The 27,294-nt window shown below is 43.6% G+C and overlaps 1 protein-coding gene across 1 annotated transcript; it reads left to right on the top strand.

The window, feature by feature from the left end:
* Window positions 1-255: 255 nt before the first annotated feature.
* LOC126088249 (serine/arginine repetitive matrix protein 1-like) lies at window positions 256-26,744 on the top strand. The gene is made up of 4 exons (XM_049906378.1): window positions 256-297; window positions 4,932-5,191; window positions 22,365-23,766; window positions 26,622-26,744. Exons 1-4 carry the CDS (start codon window positions 256-258, stop codon window positions 26,742-26,744), a joined length of 1,827 nt encoding a protein of 608 aa, XP_049762335.1.
* Window positions 26,745-27,294: the final 550 nt, after the last annotated feature.

Below are 27,294 nucleotides of genomic sequence, written 5' to 3'. Positions count from 1 at the left end.
CATCAAACCAGTCTCAGGACCGAAGACCACAACAACAACAACAACATGATAAACGTGTTAGCAACTTTGGCTAGATAAAACAAATTTATAAAGTCGGGAAAATGAAGAGAAAGACAGTTTAAAACACTACCGCCACAGATGGTATAAATGTGGCGCAAGTTACTGTAAATTATAGGAGGGAAGAAATTTGTTTCGGTTTTGCCAGAGCAGTCCCGACGTTCAAGAAGAAGTAGAAGGAAACCACAAGAATCCGCGATGGTGGAGGACGAACAAGGGTCAGAGCACCATGATGACAAGGTCTGTATGCACCTTTGTTTGTGAGAGCATCTGGCTTGCAGCGTGGCATATGAAAATTAATTGATTTGCTTTCTCCATTGGAATAAATCTTATACTATACAGACCCAGTTTTTGTTTCTGCATTACATCAATTTACGATTGACTCGTTCAACAGAACTGTTGCTGTGTAGCACCATTTTAAGCGAGTATCTTCGTATTGGAACAAGTTCCACATCTCTGAGAGGAGGCAGATTACTTGATGACCTACCCGATGTTTTATTTTGTTGCGTAATTGCTCCACGTTTGTTAACTGACATTTTGAAGCAATCCACGCCGGATGGTTTTTCACAAGTATTCAGTTTATTATACCTTGCACGATTGGTCAGTTTCGTCCTTATAGGTAATTTTCAAGCGCAGTAGGTGTCAATGTGTTATGCAACCTTTATTTTGTTAATAAATGGCGGATGTAGGCCATCTGAAAACGAGAACATAACTGGAAAGTTTACTGCGCGCAGCAGGAGTAGCCGACTCCACATTACAGAATATTACCTGTGTTTGCTTTCGTTGACGAACACCACTTGGGGAAGCCGGCCGGTGTGGCCGGGCGGTTCCAGATGCTTCAGTCTGGAGCCGCGCAACCGCTACGGTCGCAGGTTCGAATCCTGCCTCGGGCATGGATGTGTGTGATGTCCTTCTGTTAGTTAGGTTTAAGTAGTTCTAAGCCTAGGGGACTGATGACTTCAGATGTTAAATCCCATAGTACGCAGAGCCATTTTTGAACCACTTGGGGGAAATAAAGCTTAGGGACACATGGTATACGCAGACTTACATATCGTTTTGTATGGCTAAAATTTATTATAGATCCCTTTCTGGGTATCTCATTAATTGTAGAATGTTTACGAACTTTAATAACTGTCAGCCTGGTCTTGCTAATTGTTCTCTCATCAGAACTCACGACAAAAGTCTTGAGACAAATATCAAGCACGAATGTTCAGTGACAAATCAGGGACAGAAATGCCACTCCGTGTACTCTTCTAGCGCTACCAACATTTAGCAGTTCCTACGTTTAATTCTCCAACCTGTCCAAAAGTTAAAACACTTGGCTATTAGAAAACATCGCCGCAAACATGGCAGTTACAGTGCCACTTGTCGAGTACCTTATTGCAGTGGTGTCTTAGTACCTCAACATGTCAATGGAACTGCAGTACCTCTGCCGTAGCTGACTTGCATAATAATTGCGCTTTACCCAATAAATATCACAGAAATATGGAGTCTTACGAACCATAGTGTGGCTGGGAGTCTAAAATTAGTCCCACTTCGAATGTTCGGCTTCAAGACTTAATTTAAACTAATGTAACAAGAACCTGTGCTCTTTAGCGTAACAGATATTAACTGGAGAGAAGGGGAGTTAGGTTTGTTGTAAACACTTTTTTGTTGCAAACAATTTCAAGCGGTCGCCACTGACTGGCTGCCGTTTCATGGTCGTACCTCCAGAACGGTTATCTGAAATGATCTTAACACATTCCGCGTCCCCTACTGTGTTCCTATTCGTAGTTGTGTTATCCTCTGACAACAGAAACCGGTGAGGCGTCCATATAAAGCGTGATTCCGTGATCATGATGGACAGCGGTATATGTATCAATTTGACGTAAGGGGCCATGGTCTGGAAACGACCGAGTTGGAAGCTATTAGCGAAATTCGTTGTGTTACCTCTGACAGTGGAATACATATAGTGGTAGTGTTGTTGCTAAAATGGAAGTGTAGGCAAATTTCAGAGGTCACAGTTTGGACATAATACAAAGGAAATATATCTACTAAAAATTAGTATCTAAACTGCATTTCTCGAGATCTATGGAAAATTTGTTCCGTGAAAGACATGTGTTTCACAGTAGCGGAAATGAATAATTCCTCATAGCTCTTAGAGTGTGAATTATAGAGCGCACGTTCCAAGACATTTTTTTCTGGTTTTGATCCGTACTACCAGCTCTGAAACTCTCCTACCATACTGAATCTTAGGAACCACTGTATCGATAAATGCATTCGATTGTCAGAGGTATCAGAACAATCTTCGCGTAAACTTTCAACTCGGTCGTTATCGGACCATGGTCCATTACTTCGAATTTGTACATTTACCCATCTCCGTCATCATTAAAATATTGTAACATTAAGAAGTAATTACAGTAGGTGTTGTAGTGACTCGTTTTTCATTATCTCCTCTTTTAGGTTTTCTTATCACGATTAGATATTGTGTGCTGAGGGAGATAGGTGAATACCAACGAAGATTAGGGCTGCTAGATAGTAGCCGCATACTATGACACTCTCTTCTCACAAACACACTCGAATGGAACTTCGGCAAGTAAGATGGCCAAGTCGATTATAGGGCTGCGAACGTAACGTAGTAAACAAGTAATAAGTCACGTTACAGATTTCTAGGGCAACTTAATGTAGTGAACTTTTACATATATCAGATGAATTCTAATACATATAAAATTCGACGTATCAGATTATATGAGGTTCATTCAAATGAAACCAGGTCAGTGCGTCTACCTTTGCCTTACACGAAAGATGCCACCACTTAACTGCGCACCGTTTGATGTTGCATAGCGTCAGTGTGGTTTCATGCCGAAGAGAAGGTGGCCACACAAGTTATCGTCCATAACGGAACATGCAGGTGAGTAAACAGGAATAACGTGGAGGTATTCGATATTTGACGGAGGAGGGAGTTGGAGGCCGTGAAATGTATCGACGGATGAAGGCTGTGTATGGTGAGTATAGTCTGAGTCGGTTCAAGTGCTGTGGAATGGGGCAAACGAGTCCTTGTGAGGCGCGAGTCACCAGAGGACGATGCTCGTCCTGGACAGGCTCATCGTGTCATCACACCGGAAATGTTTGCGGAAGTGAATGCTTTAGTCTTCGACAAGCGCAGAATCACCGTGGACGAGATCCATCGGTTACTCGGTATTCGCGTGGGCATCGTCCACACCATAATGCATCAACACCCGAACTTTCGAAAAATCTGTTCGTAGTGGATTCCCCACCAAATGACCGCCTAACAGCGCAACACTCGAATGGCCCTGTCTTTGAGTCATCTGCAACGTTATCATGAAGCGGAATACGGCTTTCTGTCGGGTATTGTCACAGGTGACGTAACATGGTGTCACCACTTTGAACGGGAAAGCAAGCTTCAGAGCAAGCAGTGGAAACATGCGACTTCACCACCTCCACAGAAATCAAAGGCCGTGCATACGAGTTCTGGTAAGGTCATGATGTCCTTCGTTTTTTACCACAAGAGCCCACTGCTAGTCGAGTTCCCGGAACGGGAAACCACCATCAAACCCAGCGTTTTCAAACCACTTTACAGAACTTTAGACGGGCCATCAAGTCGAAACGCCGAGGCATGTTGTCCATGGCGTTATCCTCCTTCGTGATAATGCCCGCCCACACACGCTCATTGCTGTGAAGACGACATTGCAGCAGTTTCAGTGGGAAACGCTGGAACACCCACCGTACAGTCCCGACTTTGACCGTGTGACCTCTAAAACAAACAGTTCGCGGACATCGATTCGCAACGGATGACGAAGTGTGTGACTGGGCCCAGGCCCGAATCCGAAAGCAGCCTACAAGCTTCTTTAGGAATGGTATCGACCAGCTAGTGTCGCAATGGGTTAATATGCCAACAGTTTTGGCGACTATTTTTGAGCGAGTGTACTGTGTATAGCTAAAGTTTTGAGTTGAAAAAATTGTTACCGTTTCTTTACAGTAGTGACCGGGTTCCATTTGAATGCCCCTTATGCAAAGTTGACCTTGATGGCTGCTGTTTACATTATTTAAAATTTCCGCGCAGAGAATGGAATGGAACTTGATCTTTTCAGTCTCCGCTGCTAAGAGTGGAGATGGATGTTCGAGATCCAGCCCGTTGGGGAACCTCGGGTCAATTCAGGCAAATATCAAACAAGCTGCTGCACTGCAGCCGGGAGAAACCTCCTGATAACCTTGGTCAGAGCCGGGGAACTGGAATCATATCAGTTTTTTTCTGGGACAACGTTCTTTGATGACAACGCTGTCCCAGCCAAAAATTAAAATGTTATATATGTGTGAATGTGTATGTGCTACAGAATGGATTGAAGTGTTGAGTGAGCCCTAGCGGTGAGACTATCTTCAACAAATGAATGTTGATGTTCCATCACCATCTGCGAGAGTCATCGTAAGAGTCGTGAATTTACATCCAAACATGTCTGCCGACGGTAACGCCAGTAACTATTTTTATATGTCGACTATGGCCTCTCAGACATAAATTTTTTACTGAAGTATATGGAATTGTTGGTTAGTAACATTGCTGTAAAGTGTTCTTCCTCCAGTTTCCATAAGTTTCAATGTAATGTATTAGAGGTATATTCGAGGTTAATGTGTGACAGTTCGCAGAGATCCACCGAGGAGATAGAATCGCTGGTACACTAGAGATTGTTTATTCGTCCGGATAAGCTCTTCGTTGAGTGTAATCATATTGTGAAGATTCCAGGAGGTGGAATAAGCTGTCCAGATTACTTACCACGTCTGTGCTCTGGCAAGCACCAAGAGAATATTCGGTTAAGGTAAATGCTCTGTTGGTTCTTGTTTTTTTTATGTAAATTGAAGAGTAGTGTCGTGATTACCAGCTGCGATCGAGAGACGTTATTAGGCCGCGTCGAGCGACGTCGCGGCGCGAATTGCGACAGTGCGCGGAAGAGCGCAGCCCCGCCGCCCCAGGAAGAGGCGCGGGCGTGCAGGCTATAAAGCGCGCCTCCGCGCCTCCAGGCCCGCACACAGTTCCGCCGCCAGCGCCCGGCGCCACTCCTACAGTCCAGGTGAGTCTCAGGCCCGACGGCCTGGAGTCTGCAAGCCGCCGCTTATCTTCGTGTAATCGGTTGACGGTTCGGTATCAAAGTGGAAATACCTCGAGAGTGTTCATCAGCGTGTTCAGTCAACACCGACTCAAAGGAAGGCCTCGGCGCTTGTTCGTGACGTCACGTCAGCTAGGCACGGTGAAAGCCAGGTCTGTTGCAGGCATACTCATACATACTCATAGTGGTGGTGTCTCCCTCTCTGACACAGGAAAGTGTGAAACTATTGGCGGTAGTTGACCAACACACATTGTTCTGAGAGATTTCTGCAATCAGTTAATTGTGCAATTCATTACACTTCTTAACAAATGGTGTACTCTTGAACTTAAATTTCCACCTGTTTAAAGGACTGACATACAAAAACAACTTCATGGTCCAGCAGCAACAGAGTTCGTGCTTCCTTATCTTATTTGTAAATCTGAGGAGTTTACGTTTGTACTGGGTTGCTTTTACAAGAAACCGTGAACATGTAGGTGCTCTTCTTTAGGCATCTTGGTTGACTCTGGCGTGAGCAGCACTGAATGTTAATGAAATATCTTGCGATTGTACACGTTGGGGGAGGGGGTGGGGGCAGAAGAAGAGGCAAAAGAGATACTTGTTTTATCAAATAAAATTTTTTTTATCTTATAAAGTTTCTCCTTTCAGTTGCAAGAGGGGAACATTTATCTTTTCTAATGTGCATGTTTAAAAAAGTTTAAGCTCAGCAGTATTTTCGATGTATGAAGCTATTTTGTTTCCTGTTTAGAATTCCTTTCGTTGAAAACGACTGCAGTCTAATGACTGGCAACGGTTGGACATTTACACAAGTAAATTAGTTCACATTTCCAGTAACGATGTCAAACGAAAATAAATAAATAATTTAAAAAAACGAGTTAATTGTAAGGGGGTTGGGGTAAGTTTCGATAACAAAATGGATCAAGTAAATATAATTACTTGAATGTAAAATTTCCGAAGCTTGCAATGGGGAAAAGCATCTTCTCATATTGATCTACGTTTGTTTCGACAGGATTCAGTAATACAGAACTATGATCTTCATTTCTGGCTTTACGATAGTAAGAAAATCTTTCATCTGAATAAAACTTCAGAATCCAAAACAATATCAAGCATTTTGTCCAAAAATAATAGATTTATAGTGATAAGTACGCCCAGGTTTTTCTGCCTGCAACAGACCTGGCGTTCACCGTGCCTAGCTGACGTGACGTCACCAACAAGCGCCGAGGCCTTTCTTTGAGTCGGTGCAGGTTCAGTGCTTTCGCTACTTTGTCATCTCGAAGATGTAACTTTAGCCGCTATCTGACTATGGATTTGTTCTGAAACTACCGTTACACTACATTGGACGTTGTGTATGACGCCAGTCTCTGCATTGTTGGAAATATAAGGAGTAGTCGTTTTAGCTGTCACCTCAAAAACACATAGTTAAGTAATGAATTTGCAGACACGTGTTATGGCATGTACTAAAATCTCCGTGCCACTGCACAGTAGCCCGCGTTAGAGGAAGTAATAGAAAACTGTGCAGTCCACTGAGATTGTGGAGTACCGTGCAGTAATTCTTTTTCGGCACCAGCAGACATCTGAAGAAACCTTTCAGGACGAACAGACATAGCTGCAACATTTTTGCTGCATTTGGAATTATTCTGGGCCTGCAGATTCATAGCTATCTTGTAACGACATTATACGTGTAAGACAAAACGCTTCTGTATTCAAACACTTTTTATTTTAAGATGCTATAAGCTATTGCGGCACCACGGCGATTATAAAGCTATGTACAAATATATGGAGTTGTTAGTGGTTATATCTACGGCTTTTCGTAACTAATAACAACTTTTTACATACCCATCGTAATACGTACACCCATAACACATCGTTAACAATAATGCTGTCTAATATCTTTTAATGGGCATATCGTAGGTGTAGCGCAGACGAAATGCTCTAGGTATATAATTTCTCAGCAGTTTAATTTTTTGCTGAGCAATATTCGCTAAGATCTGTTTCATATTTTTCAGATAACTTCAGTTGACAGCTAAGTAAGCAATGTTGTATGCTTACATAGTTGGCTTATTCATCTATGTAGTTGTGTGTGATAGTAGCAAAACCTTCCATAATGCCGGCCGGGGTGGCCGAGCGGTCCTAGGCGCTACAGTCTGGAACCGCGCAACCGCTACGGTCGCAGGTTCGAATCCTGCCTCGGGCATGGATGTGTATGATGTCCTTAGGTTAGTTAGGTTTAAGTAGTTCTAAGTTCTAGGGGACTGATGACCTTAGCAGTTAAGTCCCATAGCGCTCAGAGCCATTTGAACCATTTCTTCCATAATGTTCGTTGCTGTTGTCTTTGGTTGTCAGTTCGATTTATCCGTCATCGTCTTCTGTGCCCTCCGTAAAGTTTTCATTATTATTTTTATTATTTAAATCGGTTTTCACGAGTACGTAAATTTCTGTATCTTCTAAAAAGATCATTATTGTGCCCTTTGAAACTATGTGCACAATTTGCAGTACATTTTCGATCTGGCTAACATTGCGGTTTTCTGCTTGTACATGGTTCAAGATTGTGAGGGGGTTTGGTCACTGTTAGGCCTTTATAGAGTTTTTCGTAGTCACTAAAAATAATTTTATATGTACCGGGATATGTAATGACTGCAAAAAATTTTGTATAGGACAAATGGGCAAAAATATCAAAGTCAGATACTGAGAACATACCAGAAATAGTAACATAAACTTATCTACAGTCTTCATTCACACGCGAATAGGAAACCACAATGTAAACCATACCAAAAATTCACTCCGAAGTTTACACTTACGCCAAAGGGCCCAATAATGAACTAGGAGAAACAGAAATCTAAATGCACACTTGCTAACACCCAGAGAAAATTCTTCACAAACAAACCGACTTCAAACATAAAAATTATTTTGAAAACTTTATTGAAATTATAGAACACAATAACGGATAAAACAAATTTACAGGCAAATACGACACATACGTACTTTAGCAAAGAATATACTGCTAACGCACAGCCGGCCGGTGTGGCTGAGCGGTTCTAGGCGCTTCAGTCTACAACCGCTCTACCGCTACGGTCGCAGGTTCAAATCCTGCCTCGGGCATGGATGTGTGTGATATCCTTAGGTTAGTTAGGTTTAACTAGTTCTAAGTTCTAGGGCACTGATGACCTCAGATGTTAAGTCCCATAGTGCTCAGAGCCATTTGAACCATTTTTGCTAACGCACACAGCACCTTTGATGAATGAGTCAACTATGTAACCATTTAACACCATTAACTTAGCTTTAAATTGAATTTGTCAAACTTTCGAAAAAACGTTAAATACATCTTGCCGAATATTGCTCTGCAAGAAATTCTATTGCTGAGGCATTACATATGTAGAGAATTTCGTTTGCACTACACGTTCGATACGCAGTAGTGCTCCGTACTAGAAAGCGACATTGTTAACGATGTGATGTGGAAGTATGTAGTACGACAGATATAAACACAAAATTGTTGTTAGGGACAAATAGACCTAGATATAAGCACTAACAACTCCATATGTTTGCAGGTTGCTTGATAACGGCCATGAAGCTGAAATGAGTTTATAACACCAAAAATATCATATTAATAATAAGTATTTTAATACAGGAGCGTTTTGGATTACTACACATATAATTTTCGCCGTAAGGTGAGAGATTTTTCGGTGTGTATCGGGACAATAGATATCTAGAGGGGAAAAACAAAACATTAATAAAGTGACTACAGTTTTTCGTGGTGATAATGAAAGCGTCATAAACCCTTGTTTTTAGACCCACAAAAAGTGTTCGTTAAAGTAAAATGGTACTTGTTAGCAGAGAGGATAGACGGGTAGCATAGACTACGTATAAGAAGTAAGAGGGGACAATGAGAACTGCAGGCCAAGAACGCTCAGATTAAAAAGGATGCAAGAGTGGGATGTGGTCTTTCCTCGCTCCTGCTGAATCTGTACATCGAATAATCAAAGAAAGAAATGAAAGTTAGATTCAGGATTGTGGTTGAGGGGTGTGGTCGAAATTCTGTGCGAAAGAATGTCAGTGACATGATTCCTTAATGAAAGCCAAGGAGAATTACCGGATATACTTAACTGACTTACAATCTAATGTGCACAGAATATAGATTGAGAATGTCGAAGAAAGAGGAAAGTAATAAGTAGTAGCAGCAATAAGATTCGTGAGAAACTTAGAGACCACGAAGTAAAGGAAGTGAAGGAACTATGTTATTTGAAAGAAGCTGTGTGGATGTTATTCCGGTGAAGCTACTGCAAGAGTCTTGTAGATAAACTTTTCTGTGTTCGTACCAGGAGAAAATGTTAGTTACGTCCTGATGATACGTTGCGTATTTCAATAAAAGCAGTTGGTGATGCAGCTACACTTACTGCAGTAGGTGACTGCACCATAATATAATAATGGGCAAACCAAGGTGGACGTAAGGAACAGACTAGAATAGGCGAAGAGGGGATTCCTGGCCAAGAAGAGACCTATTGGTGTTAAATAGCGGCTTTAATTTGCGGAAGAGTTTTCTGAGAGTACACATCTGAAATATAGCACTACGGGAAACCAGAAAAGAAGAGAATCGAAGCATCTGAGATGTGATGCTATATAAACATTTTAAAAATTTAGTGCACTTGTAAGATAAGAAACGAGGAAATTTTCCGCAGAATCGGTGAAGAAAGAAAGATAACTAAAACACTGATAAAAAGACGGGATAGGATATGTGCTAAGACGTTAGGGAACAGCAGGGACTTGTAGAGGGCAAAAAGTGTAGTGGAAGGCAAAGACGAAATACATGCAACAAATAATTGAGGACGTAGGAGGTAAGTGCTACATTGAGGTGAAGGGGCTGGGAGCTGCTACGGCCGAGCAGGTCATGGTGGATCGCATGAAAACAGTGGACTGATGACCAGAACGGGCAAGTGTCACATTTTTATCAGTGAATTATGAAGCAGAGATAGAATGTTTTATTTAAAAATCTAATTTGCATTGAGGGATGACAGTGGAATTCGAAATCAATGCTCAAGAACGTTTAATGCGGCGTAGGTGTATTTAAAGTCTATGTTTTCGGCATGTAACGTATGCCCATTTGTAATATTTTTAAATAAAAATGTTACACAAATTTATAGTATTATGATAGACAACAGTTTCAAAAATATTCGTGACATACATCTTACAAGAACATGCATTTAATACCCCTAATTACGTTCAGTGTAAGAAGAAGATGAGTCTACTATAGGTCTGCCGTTTGTTGACTTCTTTCGAAAGACGTAACAAAATTCTCTATTTTCATTGCTGCATCTTCCGGCATTACCAGGTTCATATCACGCGGCACTGATTAATTCATTCCCTCGTTGATTTCTGTTAAGAAACGAAACTGATATTGAATACACCTTTAAATAGCTAGACATGCAGCCGGTAAGCACCTGCAGCTACTCGAACCAGACACCGAGTAGATGCGTCGGCAATGCACTTGTGTTTTACATCTTTCTCTACGGAGCTCACACGTCCTCCACTCCGTGACCCGTTTTACCTCCTCGGTGTTAGCAGGCGACACGTCACTAGTGCGCGCGCCCCCGACCTTCGGCCATCCGTCGCTCAACAAGTGGCATCCAGGCCACGGCGACGCCGTCTTCCATTTGTCTGCGTCGCTCTACAACCTATCCGGTTATAAATGGATACTCATTTGTTAGCAGGCGGTTACCTGTACAACGGACTCAAGCGGAGAGCGAATAAAACCGGCGCGAGGGCGCTGTGACGTTGAGCCTACCCTAAAACATATTTCTTGCTGCTTTTTCATCGCTTTATCTGACAGGCATGCGTCGTCTTCTGCAAACTAACACACTTAAAACGCAGGATGAGGAATTCGCGATACGATAAACCGCAATCGCGATAGGCTACAATGTGACCTTTATCAAAGTCGGAAACGTGATGGTACGCATATCTCCTCCTTACACGAGGCATCACAACAACGTTTCACCAGGCAACGCTGGTCACCTGCTGTTTTTGTATGAGAAATCGGTTGGAAACTTTCCTCATGTCAGCACGTTGTAGGTGTCGCCACCAGCGCCAACATTGTGTGAATGCTCTGAAAAGCTAATCATTTGCATATCACAGCATCTTCTTCCCGTCAGTTAAATTTCGCATCTGGAGAACATCTTCGTGGTGTAGCAATTTTAATGGCCAGTAGTGTAGAAACGTTTATCGACAAACATCCAACTATACACGAAGGAAATAAAAGACCCGGAAATTATTAGCAGTATTCGAAACAACGAAGTCACTAAACAGAGCTATCACACAGGTTTTTGGGGTATGGTGCGCGACTGTGACGTTAGTTTCCCATCACTGCCTGGGGCGTCTCCAGATCGGGGTTCAGGTTGAAGCAGGGCTCAACACTGAAGACAATTATTGTCCATTCAATGAGACTTCCGGCCGAAAACGTGCCTGGAGAGGTCCTGGATGGCGGTTGGATTCCACCCTATCTGCTGTCTGCTATATGGATCGATAATCAGGAGTGATGGTCTGGGGTGACATTTCTTTTCATAGCAGGATCCCTTTGGTTGTAATCGGAGCCGCCTCTGCAGCAGAGCGGTACGTCAAAGATGTTACACTCCCTGTTTTCTTGCCAAACATGGTAAGCTATCCTTGGCTCACATTCTACCAAATAATTCCCACCTGGACGGGCGAGAGTTTCTACTGCTTGTTTCGTGCTTGCCAAACCCTTCCGTGGTGTACAAGGTCGTCGGATCTCTCCCCTTTTGAGAACGTTTGGAGCTTAATGGGCAGTATTCTCTAACCATCCCGGAAATATTACGATATAACGCTCCTATCGGACAGAATTTGGCACGATATCTCTCAGGAGGACATCCAACAACCCTGTCAATCAATGCCAAGCCGAATAACTATAAGAGCCGTAGGTGCGTTATGGACTCGTTCAGTTTGTGAAACTCATTCTCGTGAATATATCAACCCGTTTTTCTGAAGTAATAAACATTTGTTAGTCTGTACATGAACATTACTTCTACCGATGTATGTTAGTCCCATTCGGATAATACAAAAATATCTTGCCTCAAAGCTACCTCATGAGCCTCGAAGTGAACCATAATACACTACTGGCCATCTAAATTGCTACACCACGAAGATGACTTGCTACAGACGTGATATTTAAGCGACAGGAAGAAGATGCTGTGATATGCAAATGATTAATTTTTCAGAGCATTCACACAATGTTGGCGCTGGTGGCGACACCTACAACGTGCTGACATGAGGAAAGTTTCCAACCGATTTCTCATACACAAACAGCAGGTGACCAGCGTTGCCTGGTGAAACGTTGTTGTGATGCCTCGTGTAAGGAGGAGAAATGCGTACCATCACGTTTCCAAGTTTGATAAAGGTCGGATTGTAGCGTATCGCGATTGCGGTTTATCGTATCGCGACATTGCTGCTCGTGTTGGTCGAGATCCAATGACTGTTGGCAGAATATGAAGTCGGCGGGTTCAGGAGAGCAATACGGAACGCCGTGCTGGATCACAACGGCCTCGTATCACTAGCAGTCGAGATGATGGGCATCTTATCCGCATGGCTGTAAGGGATCGTGCAGCCACGTCTCGATCCCTGAGTCAACAGATCGGGACGTTTGCAAGACAACAACCATCTGCAGGAACAATTCAACGACGTTTGCAGCAGCATGGACTATCAGCTCGGAGACCATGGCTGCAGTTACCCTTGACGCTGCATCACAGACAGGAGCGTCTGCGATAGTCTACTCAACGACGAACCTGGGTGCACGAATGGCAAAACGTCATTTTTTCGGTTGAATCCAGGTTCTGTTTACAGCATCATGATGGTCGCATTCGTGTATGCCGACATCGCGGTGAACGCACTTTGGAAGCGTGTATTCGTCATCGCCATACTGGCGTATCACCCGGCTTGATGTTATGAGGTGCCATTGGTTACACGTCTCGGTCACCTCTTGTTCGCATTGACGGCAGTTTGACAGTGGACGTTACATTTCAGATGCGTTGCGACCCGTGGCTCTACCCTTCATTCGAACCATGCGAAACCTACATTTCAGCAGGATAATGCACGACCGCATGTTGCAGGTCCTGTACGGGCCTTTATGGATACAGAAAATGTTCAACTGCTGCCCTGGCCAGCACATTCTCCATATCTCTCATCAATTGAAAACGTCTGGTCAATGGTGGCCGAGCAACTGGCTCGTCACAAATCGTCAGTCACTACTCTTGATGAGCTGTGGTATCGTATTGAAGCTGCATGGGCAGCTGTACCTGTACAAGCCATCCAAGCTCTGTTTGACTCAATGCTCAGGAGTATCAAGGCCGTTATTACCGCTAGAGGTGGTTGTTCTGGGTACTGATTTCTCAGGATCTATGCACCCAACTGCGTGAAAATGTAATCACATGTCAGTTGTTGTATAATATATTTGTCCAATGAATACCCGTTCATCATCTGCATTTCTCCTTATTGTAGTAATTTTAATGGCCAGTAGTGTACTTTTATAAAGCTATCAATAGGTTTAAATTGTGTCTATTAAGTGGGGTTCTCATCTTAAATTTTCAGAGACCACACAACATTTTCTTAAATTGTCAAAATTTACGTTATGTTAATGAGGCGATGATTGACAGCTTCTAAATATTTTTGAAACATCGCGATTTTTCTAATAATTTATTTGCCAAATAGAGACCAAGTATGTTACAGTTCGACAGGATTGAAAACCTTATCGTTTTTTCTCGTTTCTTAATTAATTTTTTTCCAGTAGATAGACAAATCTTTTATCTGCTCCGTTTTCGTACGCTTTTTCTGAGGATACGTGTTTACTCATTTATTTTCACTATTTATTTAGTCAAAATAATGCGGCGTAGAAAAAAATTTATTTTTTGCACCGAAAAATAGTTTTTTGAAACCTACTCTCCGAATGAGCTTCGGAGCTAGTTGATTGCGACGGACCGTGCAGACGCACAAGGGATCTAAAGGGCAGAGTGAAATAAATTTAGTGTGGTGGACTAGTTTGCCTAAGAGTCGTAAACAGCATTTTTATTGCAGCAGTAATTTACAAAGTGGAACTGCGTCATTCTGAAAAACATAGATGGAAATTCAGTTTGCAAACGAAATGCAGCTCTCGTGCAGTCCTTTGTAACACATTATTTGCTTATTCCGAGGAAATTGCATAAACGTGCAAGATTCCGGAGAATCTAAATAATATACTGGCCAGTTGCTGTTATACTGAGTAATGTGAAAACAGTTCCAGTGTTTTCATTATTGCATTGACATATCAACGGAGGGAGCTTAGGGAAGAAAATAGGAAATTAAGAAATTGTCTGACCACATAGACATGGAAGAAATACGATGACATGGTACGCCCTCTGTGTAGGAAGGTTTGATCTTAGAGGGGGAGAAAGCTTTGATGTTTTTGGAGAGCATTCAACCATCCACCGTGTACTTAGATAAGGGCACCAATTTTCTTTACGAATAACTGCAGTTACGAAATATATCAGAGCCATAATTGCTTAATTCACAGGAACTGTGAAAGGTTCCTCGAAACTTCTGTTCAGAACGAGGAAGAACAATTAAAAGAGCCCAGGCGTTTCAACACGATAGTTAAATATCAAGTTTACAATAACGACAAAGAAACGATAATACATTAAGGGGAAAAAAAGAAAAATACAGGAATTCGCCTTGTGTAAAGAAGATACGAAGTACTTGTCCAGATGGTGAGATAGAGGACAGCTACCTGGCACGTTGGTATTCTCGCTACGGGACAGAACTTTGTCGTGCAGTATTATAAGTGTCATTATTAGCAAATACACACAATGTTATCAAGCGGAAGATAAGAACAATAATGGAAAACGGATTCAAAGCCTCCTTGGTGCTCTCTTCCCTTCCATACCCTCCGAAAACCTCCCAACATCCCAACAGAATCAATGGGTTTCTGTGCTGGAGTCTAGGCTACAAAATCTTATTCGGTTAACCATAATATCAGGTGTGGCACCGACTGATCTCTTTGTGTAACGCTAGTTGGTGGAACCACCATCTAATGAATGTATCCCGATGACGTGATCATGTAATCTGCATTTTCAATAGGTCAACATGAACAGCCACCTAAATGTCATTCTTGAACTGAAAATCTGGCCAAATTGACTTGGTGTAACACTGGCGAAGTCTTGCCCAAACACCCATTTTGTGGTTTCTTTCTCTCTGTCCACACATAAAATACGATGAGCGCTACTTGCAATCATGTAATACCAGCGATTGTTTCCTCTCCTTTTCGAATCTAGATCTCCTCGTAGGACATACAACATTCGTGAAATTCACTTCTCTAGACTGAGGTCGATGCTGAATGCTTCTGAAATCAGCTCGGCTGGAAGTCGATAACGTTTTTTTTCAGGGAATAACGTTCACAGCATACTACAGTACGAAAATTATCTGTAAGTATATCTCCTGTAAAACGCAGTTTCCTCTGTTTCGCGTTGAACGTTTCACATACTCGTTCATATCTCTCTGTAATTATGAACACATTGATAGGTATTACCAGATCTGGCTAAAAATCAAAATAAATACGTATGACGAGTAGCAGAGAACTGATATTAATAAAAGGAGGAGAGGGGGCGGAATATTTTGGATCACATTATCATGCGAAAGCTAAAATAATGATTTGACCAACAGACGGATTTATTGGGTTGGGGTTGGGTTGTTTGGGGGAAGAGACCAAACTGCGAGGTCATCGGTCTCATCGGATTAGGGAAGGACGGGGAAGGAAGTCGGCCGTGCCCTTTCAAAGGAACCATCCCGGCATTTGCCTGGAGTGGTTTAGGGAAATCACGGAAAACCTAAATCAGGATGGCCGGACGCGGGATTGAACCGTCGTCCTCCCGAATGCGAGTCCAGTGTGCTAACCACTGCGCCACCTCGCTCGGTACGGATTTATTAATTACTTCTTTTTGAGATGTGGCGTACATCCACTTACTAAAATATTATCATCTCGACTTCGGCTAATTCTGTGAATTCCCACTCTTCCGGCTGGGCCTATAACATTTATTCGCTGCGATGCCTATTATTTTCTTCAGTACCCGCTCAAGCTCAGGACACCCACCCGTTAATGTACGCCGCTGGATATCCAAAATGCAACACCAAGAAGAACTGGAGATTTGACAGTCAAACTGATTTGTGACAGAACACGTTGTACAAAGACAATATGATTGGAAATACAGCCCCCTGTGAAGTGAGGAAGATGAAGAAATCAACACTGAGTGTTGCCGCCAATGCTGGCTATAACCAGTACTACGCGCCTCGACGGTGAGTTAAAAAGGCTCTGGAAGTGTTGGTGGGGTATAGCAGTCCATGCTACTTCCACATAATGCCAAAGTTAATCTGGTGTAGCAGTGGGTGGCGTAAGCCGGGCACGTCGTTCAATCATCGACCATACGTGTTCGATAGGCGAGATGTCGGGAGAACAGGGAGTTCAAGACAACAATGCAATCCGATGGGCGACGAAGTAGTCTTCAACATGTTCCGCTTGTGGTTGCGCATTATCCTGTTGCAGTGTGGCTAGATATTGGAGGACAACAGTCTCTAACACATCAGACAAGTACCGCTGGCTGGTTATCGTACCAGTAATGCATACTACGGGGGCGCAGGAGTGGAATCCAATACCACATAAAACCATAACATCGGATGCAGGACCAGTACGCCGATGCATATGGTAACAGTTCAACAGTCTGTTCCCACAGTGTTTCGTGACCCTAATCTGACCATCATCGTGTTGCAGACAGTATCGGGATTCGTCGGTAAAAACAATGTCGTTAAATTCGGTTGTCCATGTCCGTCGTTCATCCACCCTTCGCCGGTGCAAACGCCAATTGTGTTGACTCAGTTGACGCAGTAATGTACCCTCTGCTACAAACGACGCCGAGTGATACCCACGGGCACGTCTTGTTGCGCAGCAGACCGAATTTTTTGTGATATAGTTCGTGACATGGTAGTGCGAGCCATCACTGCCATGCGTACAGTGTGCGTGTCATCACGTGTAGGGGTGCAACGAGATGGGTGCAATCGGTCCCGTCAGTAGATTGCTCCCTCCTGCATCCAGCGATTACAGATCCACATCAGAGTTGTTTGGTTCCGTCCGACACGATCACCGGTCTGTCGGTGGCGCTCGAGAAATGCTTGCCGTCTTCTAAGAGGCATACCGAAGCTGCTTAGGCAAAATAACCGCACGAAAGAACAAATCCAGTACGTCCTCAAGGCCGCCTATTTCGCCTTTATACAGTGCTTGCCAGTGGTGGTAGTGGCTCCCGTGATGTGAGCCTGTGCTGAAATGCTAATCGTATGCATTTCTCGTCACTGCAAACACAGGCTGAAAATTACACTTGATTTGGATGCTTCCTTCACGGTGTTGCATTTTGAGTGAGCAGCACTGTATTAGCCGTTACGATACATGCAAAAGATAAACTATGTGATCAAAAGTATCCGGACACACTCAAAAATATACGTTTTTCGTATCAGATGCATTTTGCTGCAGCCTGCTGCGAGGTACTCCATATCAGCGTCACTAAGACATCGCAGAACTGGGCGCTACGCGGAACTCACGGACTTCGAACGAGGTCAGGTGATTAGATGTCACTTGTGTCATACGTCTGTACGCGAGATTGCCATACTCCTAAACATCCACTGTTTCCTATGTGATGGTGAAGTGGAAACGTGAAAGGACACGTACAGCACAAAAGCGTACAGCCCGACCTCGTCTGTTGACTGACATAGACCCCCGACAGTTGAAGAGTGTCGTAATGTCTAATAGGTAGACATCTATCCAGACTAACAGACAGGAATTTCAAACTGTATCTGTATCCACGTCAAGTACTATGACAGTTAGACGGGAGGTGAGAAAAATTGGATTTCATGGTCGAGCGGTTGCTCATAAGCCACACATCACGCCGGTAAATGCCAAACGACACCTCGCTTGGTGTAAGGAGCGTAAACATTGGACGATTGAACAGTGGAAAAACGTTGTGTGGAGTGGCGAATTACGGTACACAATGTAGGTGTGGATATGGCGAATGCCCGCTGAACGTCATCTGCCAGAGTGTGTAGTGTCAACAGTAAAATTCGGAGGCGGTGGTGTTATGGTATGGTCGTGTTTTTCATGGAGGGGACTTGCACCGCTTGTTGTTTTGCGTGGCACTATCACAGCACAGGCCTATGTTTTAAGCACCTTCTTGCTTCCCACTTTTGAAGAGCAATTCGGGGAAGGCGATTGCATCTTTCAACACGATCGAGCACAGGTTGATAATGCACAGCCTTTGGCGGAATAGTTACACGACAATAACATCCCTGTAATCGACTGGCCTGCACAGAGTCCTGACCTGAATCCTGTAGAACACCTTTGGGACATTTTTGGAACGCCGATTTCCAGGCCTCTCCGACCGACATCGATACCTCTCCTCAGTGCAGCACTGTGAAGAATGGGCTTCCATTCCCCAAGAAACATTCCAGCACCTGACTAAACGTATTCTTGCGAGAAAGGTTGACCAACACCATATTGGATTCCAGTATTACCGATGGAGGGTGCCACGAACATGAAAGTCATTTTCAGCCATGTTTCCGGATACTTTTGGTCACATAGTGTATATCGTAGTGATAAATTCTATAAATGAATGAGTTAGCGCTCACTTTTCTTCAAGTGACGCATAGTAATGAATTCAGTGCTTGTCAGAAATAAAAAGATAAAGACAGATATTGATGAGAATAGTATTTGGAAACTGACATATATAGTTGTTCATTAATTTCCATATGTGGAAGTAAATCTGAAACCAAAGTTTCCTTAGCCCCTCATTTGTAATTGCTGGATTCCTCGATTGTGAAAGAGGTGGCGCCGTTGTCAAGAGATTGGACAATAATTCCCATAAGGCCCTACACAGTTATGTTTTTCTTGATACCCGAAAATCGTTTCTGGCTAATACCGTTATGATTTCTAAGAGTAGCACTGTGTAGGTTTCACTGCATTTCTGAACCTTTACTTGCTAATCGCTGCGACTTTAATCCTTAATCTTCCTTCTTTCATTGTAAAGATGTTAATCAATTGATTAAAATTATACAGCGGCAGCTTGTGCGTTTTAAATTTATTCCTCATTCATTTCTATTATTCATTTAATGACCATTTCTAACCTGTTCTATTTTAACACCGAAATATAGTGTATTAAAAGCGCTACTGCTCACTAACGGAAATCGTTTATACATATATAACTATTTACTGTTACATAAGCTATTACTATTTCGTGCTTGAAACTACTTCTATTGTCCACGAAATTGTTTCATTATCTACCACTCAAGAGATGATCCTTGTTCAAGTACTTGAAATGATTATTTTCTGCTTGTATTAAATGCCAATGATGTACTGCAAGTAGATGCTTTAATATGTAAATGCTAGGCAGTACATCCTACAAGTTCAAAAATGGTTCAAATGGCTCTGAGCACTATGGGACTCAACATCTGTGGTCATCAGTCCCCTAGAACTTAGAACTACTTAAACCTAACTAACCTAAGGACATCACACACATCCATGCCCGAGGCAGGATTCGAACCTGCAACCGCAGCAGTCGCGCGGTTCCGGACTGAGCGCCTAGAACCGCGAGACCACCGCGGCCGGCCATCCTACAAGTATGGCAACCTTTACAATTGGTTTATGTGAAAAAGGGAAGTTTCATTTTCGCCCGAATCACACGTTGTACTGTGCTTCTCCTATTATCTTCTTATATAAGAATTTCACAAGCCAGACGTACGCAAGAACACAGTTAGATTTGATAAGCCACAGTGGCATTAATCTATCTTTGGAAGATCGACTTATATCATTTTCTCTACGCAATGAAATATACCTTTTACATGTAGCAGTAACTCAGATGGTCATGTTTCTATCTCGATAGCAGCTTCGAAAGCCAATAATTTCTTCAGAACGATTTATTTTAAAACTTGTGACAATGTGCCGAGTTATGACACATACTGATGATTGCAACATATATAACGACGTTTTTGGCATGTTATTTCATTTTGAAGACGACACCACCCACAGTGTAACCAGTCTTCATCTCTTACATTTAAGGTGCCAGTCTGTTACTTTGCTACCGATTTACTACACTGTGGTAGTAGATACTTTTACGTATCTTATTTGTTATGAACTACCTCTACAGTGCGAAGTTGCATTTTTATTTCCTAGTGCGCGACTTAACTAACGATGGAAATCGTCCTCAGATTTGCTTGAGAAATGTAATGGATATTACAACATATTACATGCTTTACACTCTTTTAACTAGCGAAGCAAGTTCGGCAGCAGTCTTACATGTTCAGATGAACACATGTTACTGAAATGTTATGCTGAATGGTGTACAGCTCTTAGAATCCATACATCAGTGTGTCAGAGAAATGTAATGGATATTACAACATATTACATGCTTTACACTCTTTTAACTAGCGAAGCAAGTTCGGCAGCAGTCTTACATGTTCAGATGAACACATGTTACTGAAATGTTATGCTCAATGGTGTACAGCTCTTTGAATCCATACATCAGTGTGTCAGGAGGAAGACAATATCGTGCCGTAGTTAAGTTTGTATTTCCCAGACAATTGCATTATCGTCTGAAGATATCACCCTGTTGCAGAAACGCGTTACGTTCCGTACTGATTCTCAGCAGACCAGCAGTACGGAGAGTGTACAAAGATTATCTTACGTGTATAGGCAGCAGATGGGCGAGTTACAGCGATGCGAAGCTCGGAAGTATGACGAAGATTGCAGCGCGTAAGAGATACTTGATTGACGCCCATTTCAGTGCATCCGACATCATCCCTCAACATGAGCGAGGGGAAATATCACCCAGAAAGAGTATGGCTGTACAGCAGCTACCAGTGCTCTTATCAGTAACCTTTATCTCCAAGATATCGAGGTTTACTGAAGTGGACTTGCAGTAGATGGTACCTAACACCTGTCATAATAATACGCTTCGATCACAGATAGGTTCCCATTCAGGTCCATTGGATTAGCGTAGCAGACGGCCAAACATTTTTGTATGACACATCATAAGGTGACGAAATATACCTTCTCTATCCCAGTTACTAATATCACGATAAAAATGCACTTTGTTCCCCAAATAGCAAAACTCCTTTACTACTTTAAGTGTCTCATTTCCTAATCTAATTCCCTCAGCATCACCCGACTTAATTCGACTACATTCCATTAGCCTCGTTTGCTTTTGTTGATGTTCATCTTATACCCTTCTTTCAAGACAGTATCCATTCCGTTCAGCTGCTCTTCCAAGTCCTTTGCTGTCTCTGACAGAATTACAATGCCATCGGCGATCATCAAGGTTTTTATTTCCTCTCCATGGATTTTAATACCTACTCCGTACTTTACTTTTGTTTCCTTTACTGCTTGCTCAATATACAGATTGAATAAAATCGGGGTAGACTACAACCCTGTCTCACTCCCTTCCCAACCACTGCTTCCCTTTCATACCCCTCGACTCTTATAACTGCCATCTGGTTTCTGTACAAATTGTAAATATCCTTTCGCTCCCTGTACTTTACCCCTGCCACCTTCAGAATTTGAAAGAGAGTATTCCAATCAACATTGTCAAAACCTTTCTCTAAGTGTACAAATGCTAGAAACGTAGGTTTGCCTTTCCTTAATCTTTCTTCTAAGACAAGTCGTAGGGTCAGTATTGCCTCACGTGTTCCAACATTTCTACGGAATCCAAACTGATCTTCCCTGAGGTCGGCTTCTATCAGTTTTTCCATACGTCTGTAGAGAATTCGCGTTAGTATTTTGCAGCTGTGACTTATTAAACTGATAGTTCGGTAATTTTCACATCTGTCAACAGCTCCCTTCTTTGGGATTGCAATTGTTATATTTTTCTTGAAGTCTGCGGGTATTTCGCCTGTCTCATACATCTTGCTCACCAGATGGTAGAGTTTTGTCAGGACTGGCTCTTCCAAGGCTGTCAGTAGTTCTAATGGAATGTTGTCTAATCCGGGGGCCTTGTTTTGACTCAGGTCTTTCAGTGATCAGTTGACGATGTGGGTCTGTAATTTAGTGGATTAGTCCTACTACCTTTCTTGAATACTGGTGTGAGCTGTGCACCTTTCCACTCTACGTGACTTGATTCCTAGTAATAGGAATATCACACCTGCGGTTTGTTTCAGTGATACTACCGAAGGCACACCTACTATGGGATCCAGAATACTGATGTGTGCTGTGGTCGTTGTGCTGCTGGCACTACCGCTGGAGACCCCGGCTGCAGCCAGGCTGTCTCGGGGACGGCGATTCGCCGAGGAGGAGGGCGACGACGACTCGTGGGCTGTGCGCACCTTCAGCCAGCGCACGCGGCCCGCCTACCAGCACCACGGCACCAGAGATGCTGACGAAGACGCCGCGGCCGAGGAGTCGGTGCGCCAGGTGGAGGTACAGGCGGCGCAGCGGTCCACGCCCGGCCCGCGGTACCTGCCGACACCGTCAGCCAGGAGGAAGGAGGCGGGCAAGCACGACGGAAAGCCCAAGTCGACGCCGGGACCCAAGTACCTGCCCACGCCCTCCACCACCGCCTACACTGACGCGGACGACGTCACCAAAGCGACGCGCCAGGAGACCACGTGGTACACCGAGACTTCGTCTCACGTCCGTTCTTCGACAACGAGGAGTGACGTCAGCAGTACGGTGTCCCGGGCGGCCCCGTCGACGACTCAAGAGATCAGCAACGACGTTCGCACGAAACCCAGCCAGCGACGAGGACGTGTCCGCTACAGGAGCACCGTCTCAGAGACCAGGACCAGGAATTCTCCGGCGCCCCGTGCCTCTCGCAGGAGAACGACTCATTCCACAACGGCGTCTAGCGTAGATGAGAAGATCGCGACTCCAGAGGGCGGATTCGGACGTGTGCACTCTCAAGCTACAGTTACTAAACGGGTGACTGATAGCGCGGCGTCGACGACGACTTCCAAACCTCAAAGTAACAAGCCCTCGACATCAACGCCGGCGGCACAGAACGCATCGGCAAACAAAAGCTCGGGCACTAATACACCTGCAAAGAAATCGAAGCAGGACTCGACGGTCCACGCTGCTGGAACACTAGAAAGTCAACAGATACCTGCCTCTTTCTGGAAAAGCTTGAGAGAAGAACTTCTGAACACTGCCGCGGAGGAAGGAGCGGAGACTAAGAAAGAGGTCCGCGAAACAAAAGACTCCGCGTCTACTGAAAAAGCGGGGACGAGCGGTAAAGAGGTGAAAGCGAAAGGAAGTACGGAAGCTAATAGCTCATCAACCAAGTCTTGCAGCCATTCCAGCGGCGAGGAGAAAGGCAACCACACCGTGGCTCCGTCACGACGCAAAGCAAATGAATCTTCTAAAGCGTCGGCGGCTCCTCGGCCGGCGGTGACAAAAGCTGCCAACCACGCGAGCAGCAAAGCTCCGGCAGTCACGGCCGCGAAGCCTTCTCAGTCGACGGCAGGGCGCCAGGCTTCGGCGAAAGACTCCTCGACTCCCACTCCCGGAGGGACAACGCCCCTCACGCGGGAAACGTCGACAAGTCCACCGGAGAAGAAGCAACCGGTACGTTCAAAGTCACTTTTCCGCTCTTTAGCTCGCCGATGTTACGTGCAAAAGGTAGAGTCCACCAACAAAGTTATTACGATGTTAACGACATTTTTCTGCTCGTCTCGTAAGTACAATCAAAACGATCCCCAATAAAATATTAACATTGCCTCATTGCAAGAAGAGACCACACTTTCTTAACCTACTAATTGTTCCCTCGATAATAGTGTTAGAATTAGGCACTTACCCTGTAATGTCACGAGCTTTCATCATAAACGATTTGCCCTTGTAAACAGAATAAAAATTGGTAGTTATACTATTGCAGCAGATATCCGGGAATAGGACCTCAGTGTGAAAATGATTAATACTTATTCTTCGCTATCGTGCTCAATTTTCGTATATTTAAACACAGAGATTATTTTGGAATGAAATTTTCACTCTACAGCGGAGTGTGCGCTGATATGAAACTTCCTGCCAGATTAAATCTGTGAAAGGAAGTACGGAAGCTAATAGCTCATCAACCCTTTCTTCCAGGGGTGCTAGTTCTGCAAGGTTCGCAGAAGAGCTTCTGTGAAGTTTGGAATGTAGGAGACAAGCTACTGGCGGAATTAAAGCTGTGAGGACGGGGCGTGCGTCGTGCTTGCGTAATCTCAATTGGTAGAGCACTTGCCCGCGAAAGGCAAAGGTCCCGAGTTCGAGTCTCAGTCCGGCACACAGTTTTAATCTGCCAGGAAGTTTCATATCAGCGCCCACTCCGCTGTAGAGTGAAAATTTCATTCTAGAAACATCCCCCAGGCTGTGGCTAAGCCATGTCTCCGCATATACTTTCTTCCAGGAGTGCTAGTTCTCCAAGGTTCGCAGAAGAGCTTCTGTGAAGTTTGTAAGGTAGGAGGGGAAGTACTGGCAGAATTAAGGCTGTGAGGACGGGGCGTGAGTCGTGCTTGGGTAGCTCAGTTGGTGGAGCACTTGCCCGTGAAAGGCAAAGTTCCCGATTTCGAGTCTCGGTCCGTCACACACTTTTAATCTGCCAGGAAGTTTCATAGAGGTTACTGCTTGATAAAAGTTTTGTAAATCACACATGCAAGGAGGACATAAATTTTTGAAGAAGGAAGCATTTGAAATAACTTCCATTACTGTGAGAAACGATAACAAACCCCTCGCAGAAGATATAACAGAAACGGCCATTCATATCGTCTCATACTATAGCTACTGTCACTTTTGGATTGATATTGGCAGAAAAATATTGTCATCTTAATTTTAACTTACGTATTACAAGATAGAAAAAGAGATACGTCTTATTTTGTACAGTATTTACATCTTAATTCTTCTCAGACTTACACAAATAAATTTTTATGTGGTGACACGTGCAGCAGTTAGGTGTTAACTGTGCCTATAACGATGTCTCACCCGCAACTGCGAGAGACATCCACACTCAAAATGCAATAGAGTACTTAAATTCTTTGTTTTAGCCAACATGTAAGTCCTAGAAGTTATCGAATATCTGTTTTCCGACGTTCACTGATTCAATAACTAAGTTTCATACATTAGTAAAACTTACACAGGGTGATCCTGTTGCCCCTATCTACCCGCAACGTCTTCAAAAGGTTAGGTTAGTGGTGTTTAACGTCCCGTCGACAACGAGGTCATTAGAGACGGAGCTCAAGCTCGGGTTAGGGAAGGATGGGGAAGGAAATCAGCCGTGCCCTTTCAAAGGAACCATCCCGGCATTGGCCTGAAACGATTTAGGGAAATCACGGAAAACCTAAATCAGGATGGCCGGAGACGGGATTGAACCGTCGTCCTCCCGAATGCGAGTCCAGTGTGCTAACCACTGCGCCACCTCGCTCGGTGCAACGTCTTCAAAAAGCAACGAGAGTTTTTAATACTCTCTCGCTGACTACGCGCAAACTATTATTCCTGAAGAAAAAATGAATAGAACATTTTTGTGGGAACTTTAACTTATTTAAATTTTGTACTGAGATACGTTTCGCTGCAGGCCAGGGTTTTCGAGTTAATCAAGCAAAAAGTGTTTATGGTCACCTTTGTACGTTTTTCTTGACTAATTCGAAGACTACTGCTTCAAGCGAAAACGTACTGCAGTGCTAAATTTATCTCCATTAAATTTCCTATAAAAAGGTCAAGGCAATTTTTTTCTGTTGGACAAATGTATTGCGTGTAGCGAGCGACCAAAAATGAAAATCATTCACCTATATTTGAAGGCATTGTGGGCTGCATAAAACCCATAGACAGGAGCAGCTGAATCACACAGCATCAGCTCAAACCCATTATTAGAAGTTAACTGTTTATAAGAACGAATCTTTTAATCACTTTGCTGCTGTATTCGTTTATGGAACCGTGAACGTAGGAGAATTTGAAGATCTTTATTCGGTTTCTCCGGTCGTAACTCCTGCAGCAGAAAACAGAAGGTTCGGCAGACAATTATTTCTGCGGTCACTGCCGTAGTCCAAATATCAGGAGGTCACGAAGGACGCAAGCAACTGCCATGGAAACCTGCTCTTTATAAGCAACGAAATGTGCTACAGTTTGACAGCGCATTCCTTTAGTAATATCCAGTTCTTAAATTTACCCTCATCTTTCTGGAAAAATTAATTTTACCAAATGGTTTCTTTCACGCAGTAATACATTACCCTTCATGGAGAGAGTACATAATATTTCAAAATATCGATTACAAAACCGTAAAGACTTCAAATCAGTGTACGTTGCACGTCAAAGGCGCACCTCAGAGGAACCGCCGTTAACACCTGAAACCTATGCACATACAGCAACTAGTTTAAGAAAACGAAAACTTAGTGAGATACCTGTCACTGGCAGGAATACCCTGACACCAATGCGAATGTGCTTGTATTACGCAGGAGCCGCAGAAGCAGGAGGCGTCGGCGAAGAGAGCGGAACCCGCGGCCGACGCTAAGCGTCCTTCCGAGGCGACGACCGCAGGCACCGTCGCTCAGAAGAAAGTGACGGCCGCGGCGTCGTAACGCGCGACTCCGCAAAGCGAGCGACCCGAGACGGGGGCCTCGCCTTTCCCCTCACTTACTGCGATTATGACGCGACTGTAAAACTTCTGGGATCCGACTCAGACTTCCAAAGACAATTCAGTGACTGCCGCAGAACTAATTGTTTACCGATATGCTTTCACTGTTCCTGACATCTTTATCTTCGCATTTCCTTTCAATGAAACACCTTACACAGAATGTAACCCGACTTTCTGCGAGACGATTTTAGGACATGGAGACGTTGATTTAGAAGAACAAGATACTACACATTTTCATTATTACGTAAGACCCCGACTGTCATATTGAACGTAATGGCCCTTCGTTTCCCATTTCTTAGACAGAGGATACCAACAGCTAGAGGACTCTACTGACTCATTTTGTAACTATTTTAAATACATTACTGACTGAGTTGACATGTTGACGATCGCCAGAGATGGTATGTGATGTGGCTAAGTATAGTTTCATGTTGGCACAGACGAAGTCAAAGCACTTCAGCGCTTTCATTTGTAAATAAGACCAGGGAATATTTCTC

Source organism: Schistocerca cancellata, chromosome 6 (assembly GCF_023864275.1).
Source record: "Schistocerca cancellata isolate TAMUIC-IGC-003103 chromosome 6, iqSchCanc2.1, whole genome shotgun sequence".
NCBI classification, from domain to species: Eukaryota; Metazoa; Arthropoda; class Insecta; order Orthoptera; family Acrididae; genus Schistocerca; species Schistocerca cancellata.
This window is presented reverse-complemented; position numbering and strand designations above follow the sequence as displayed.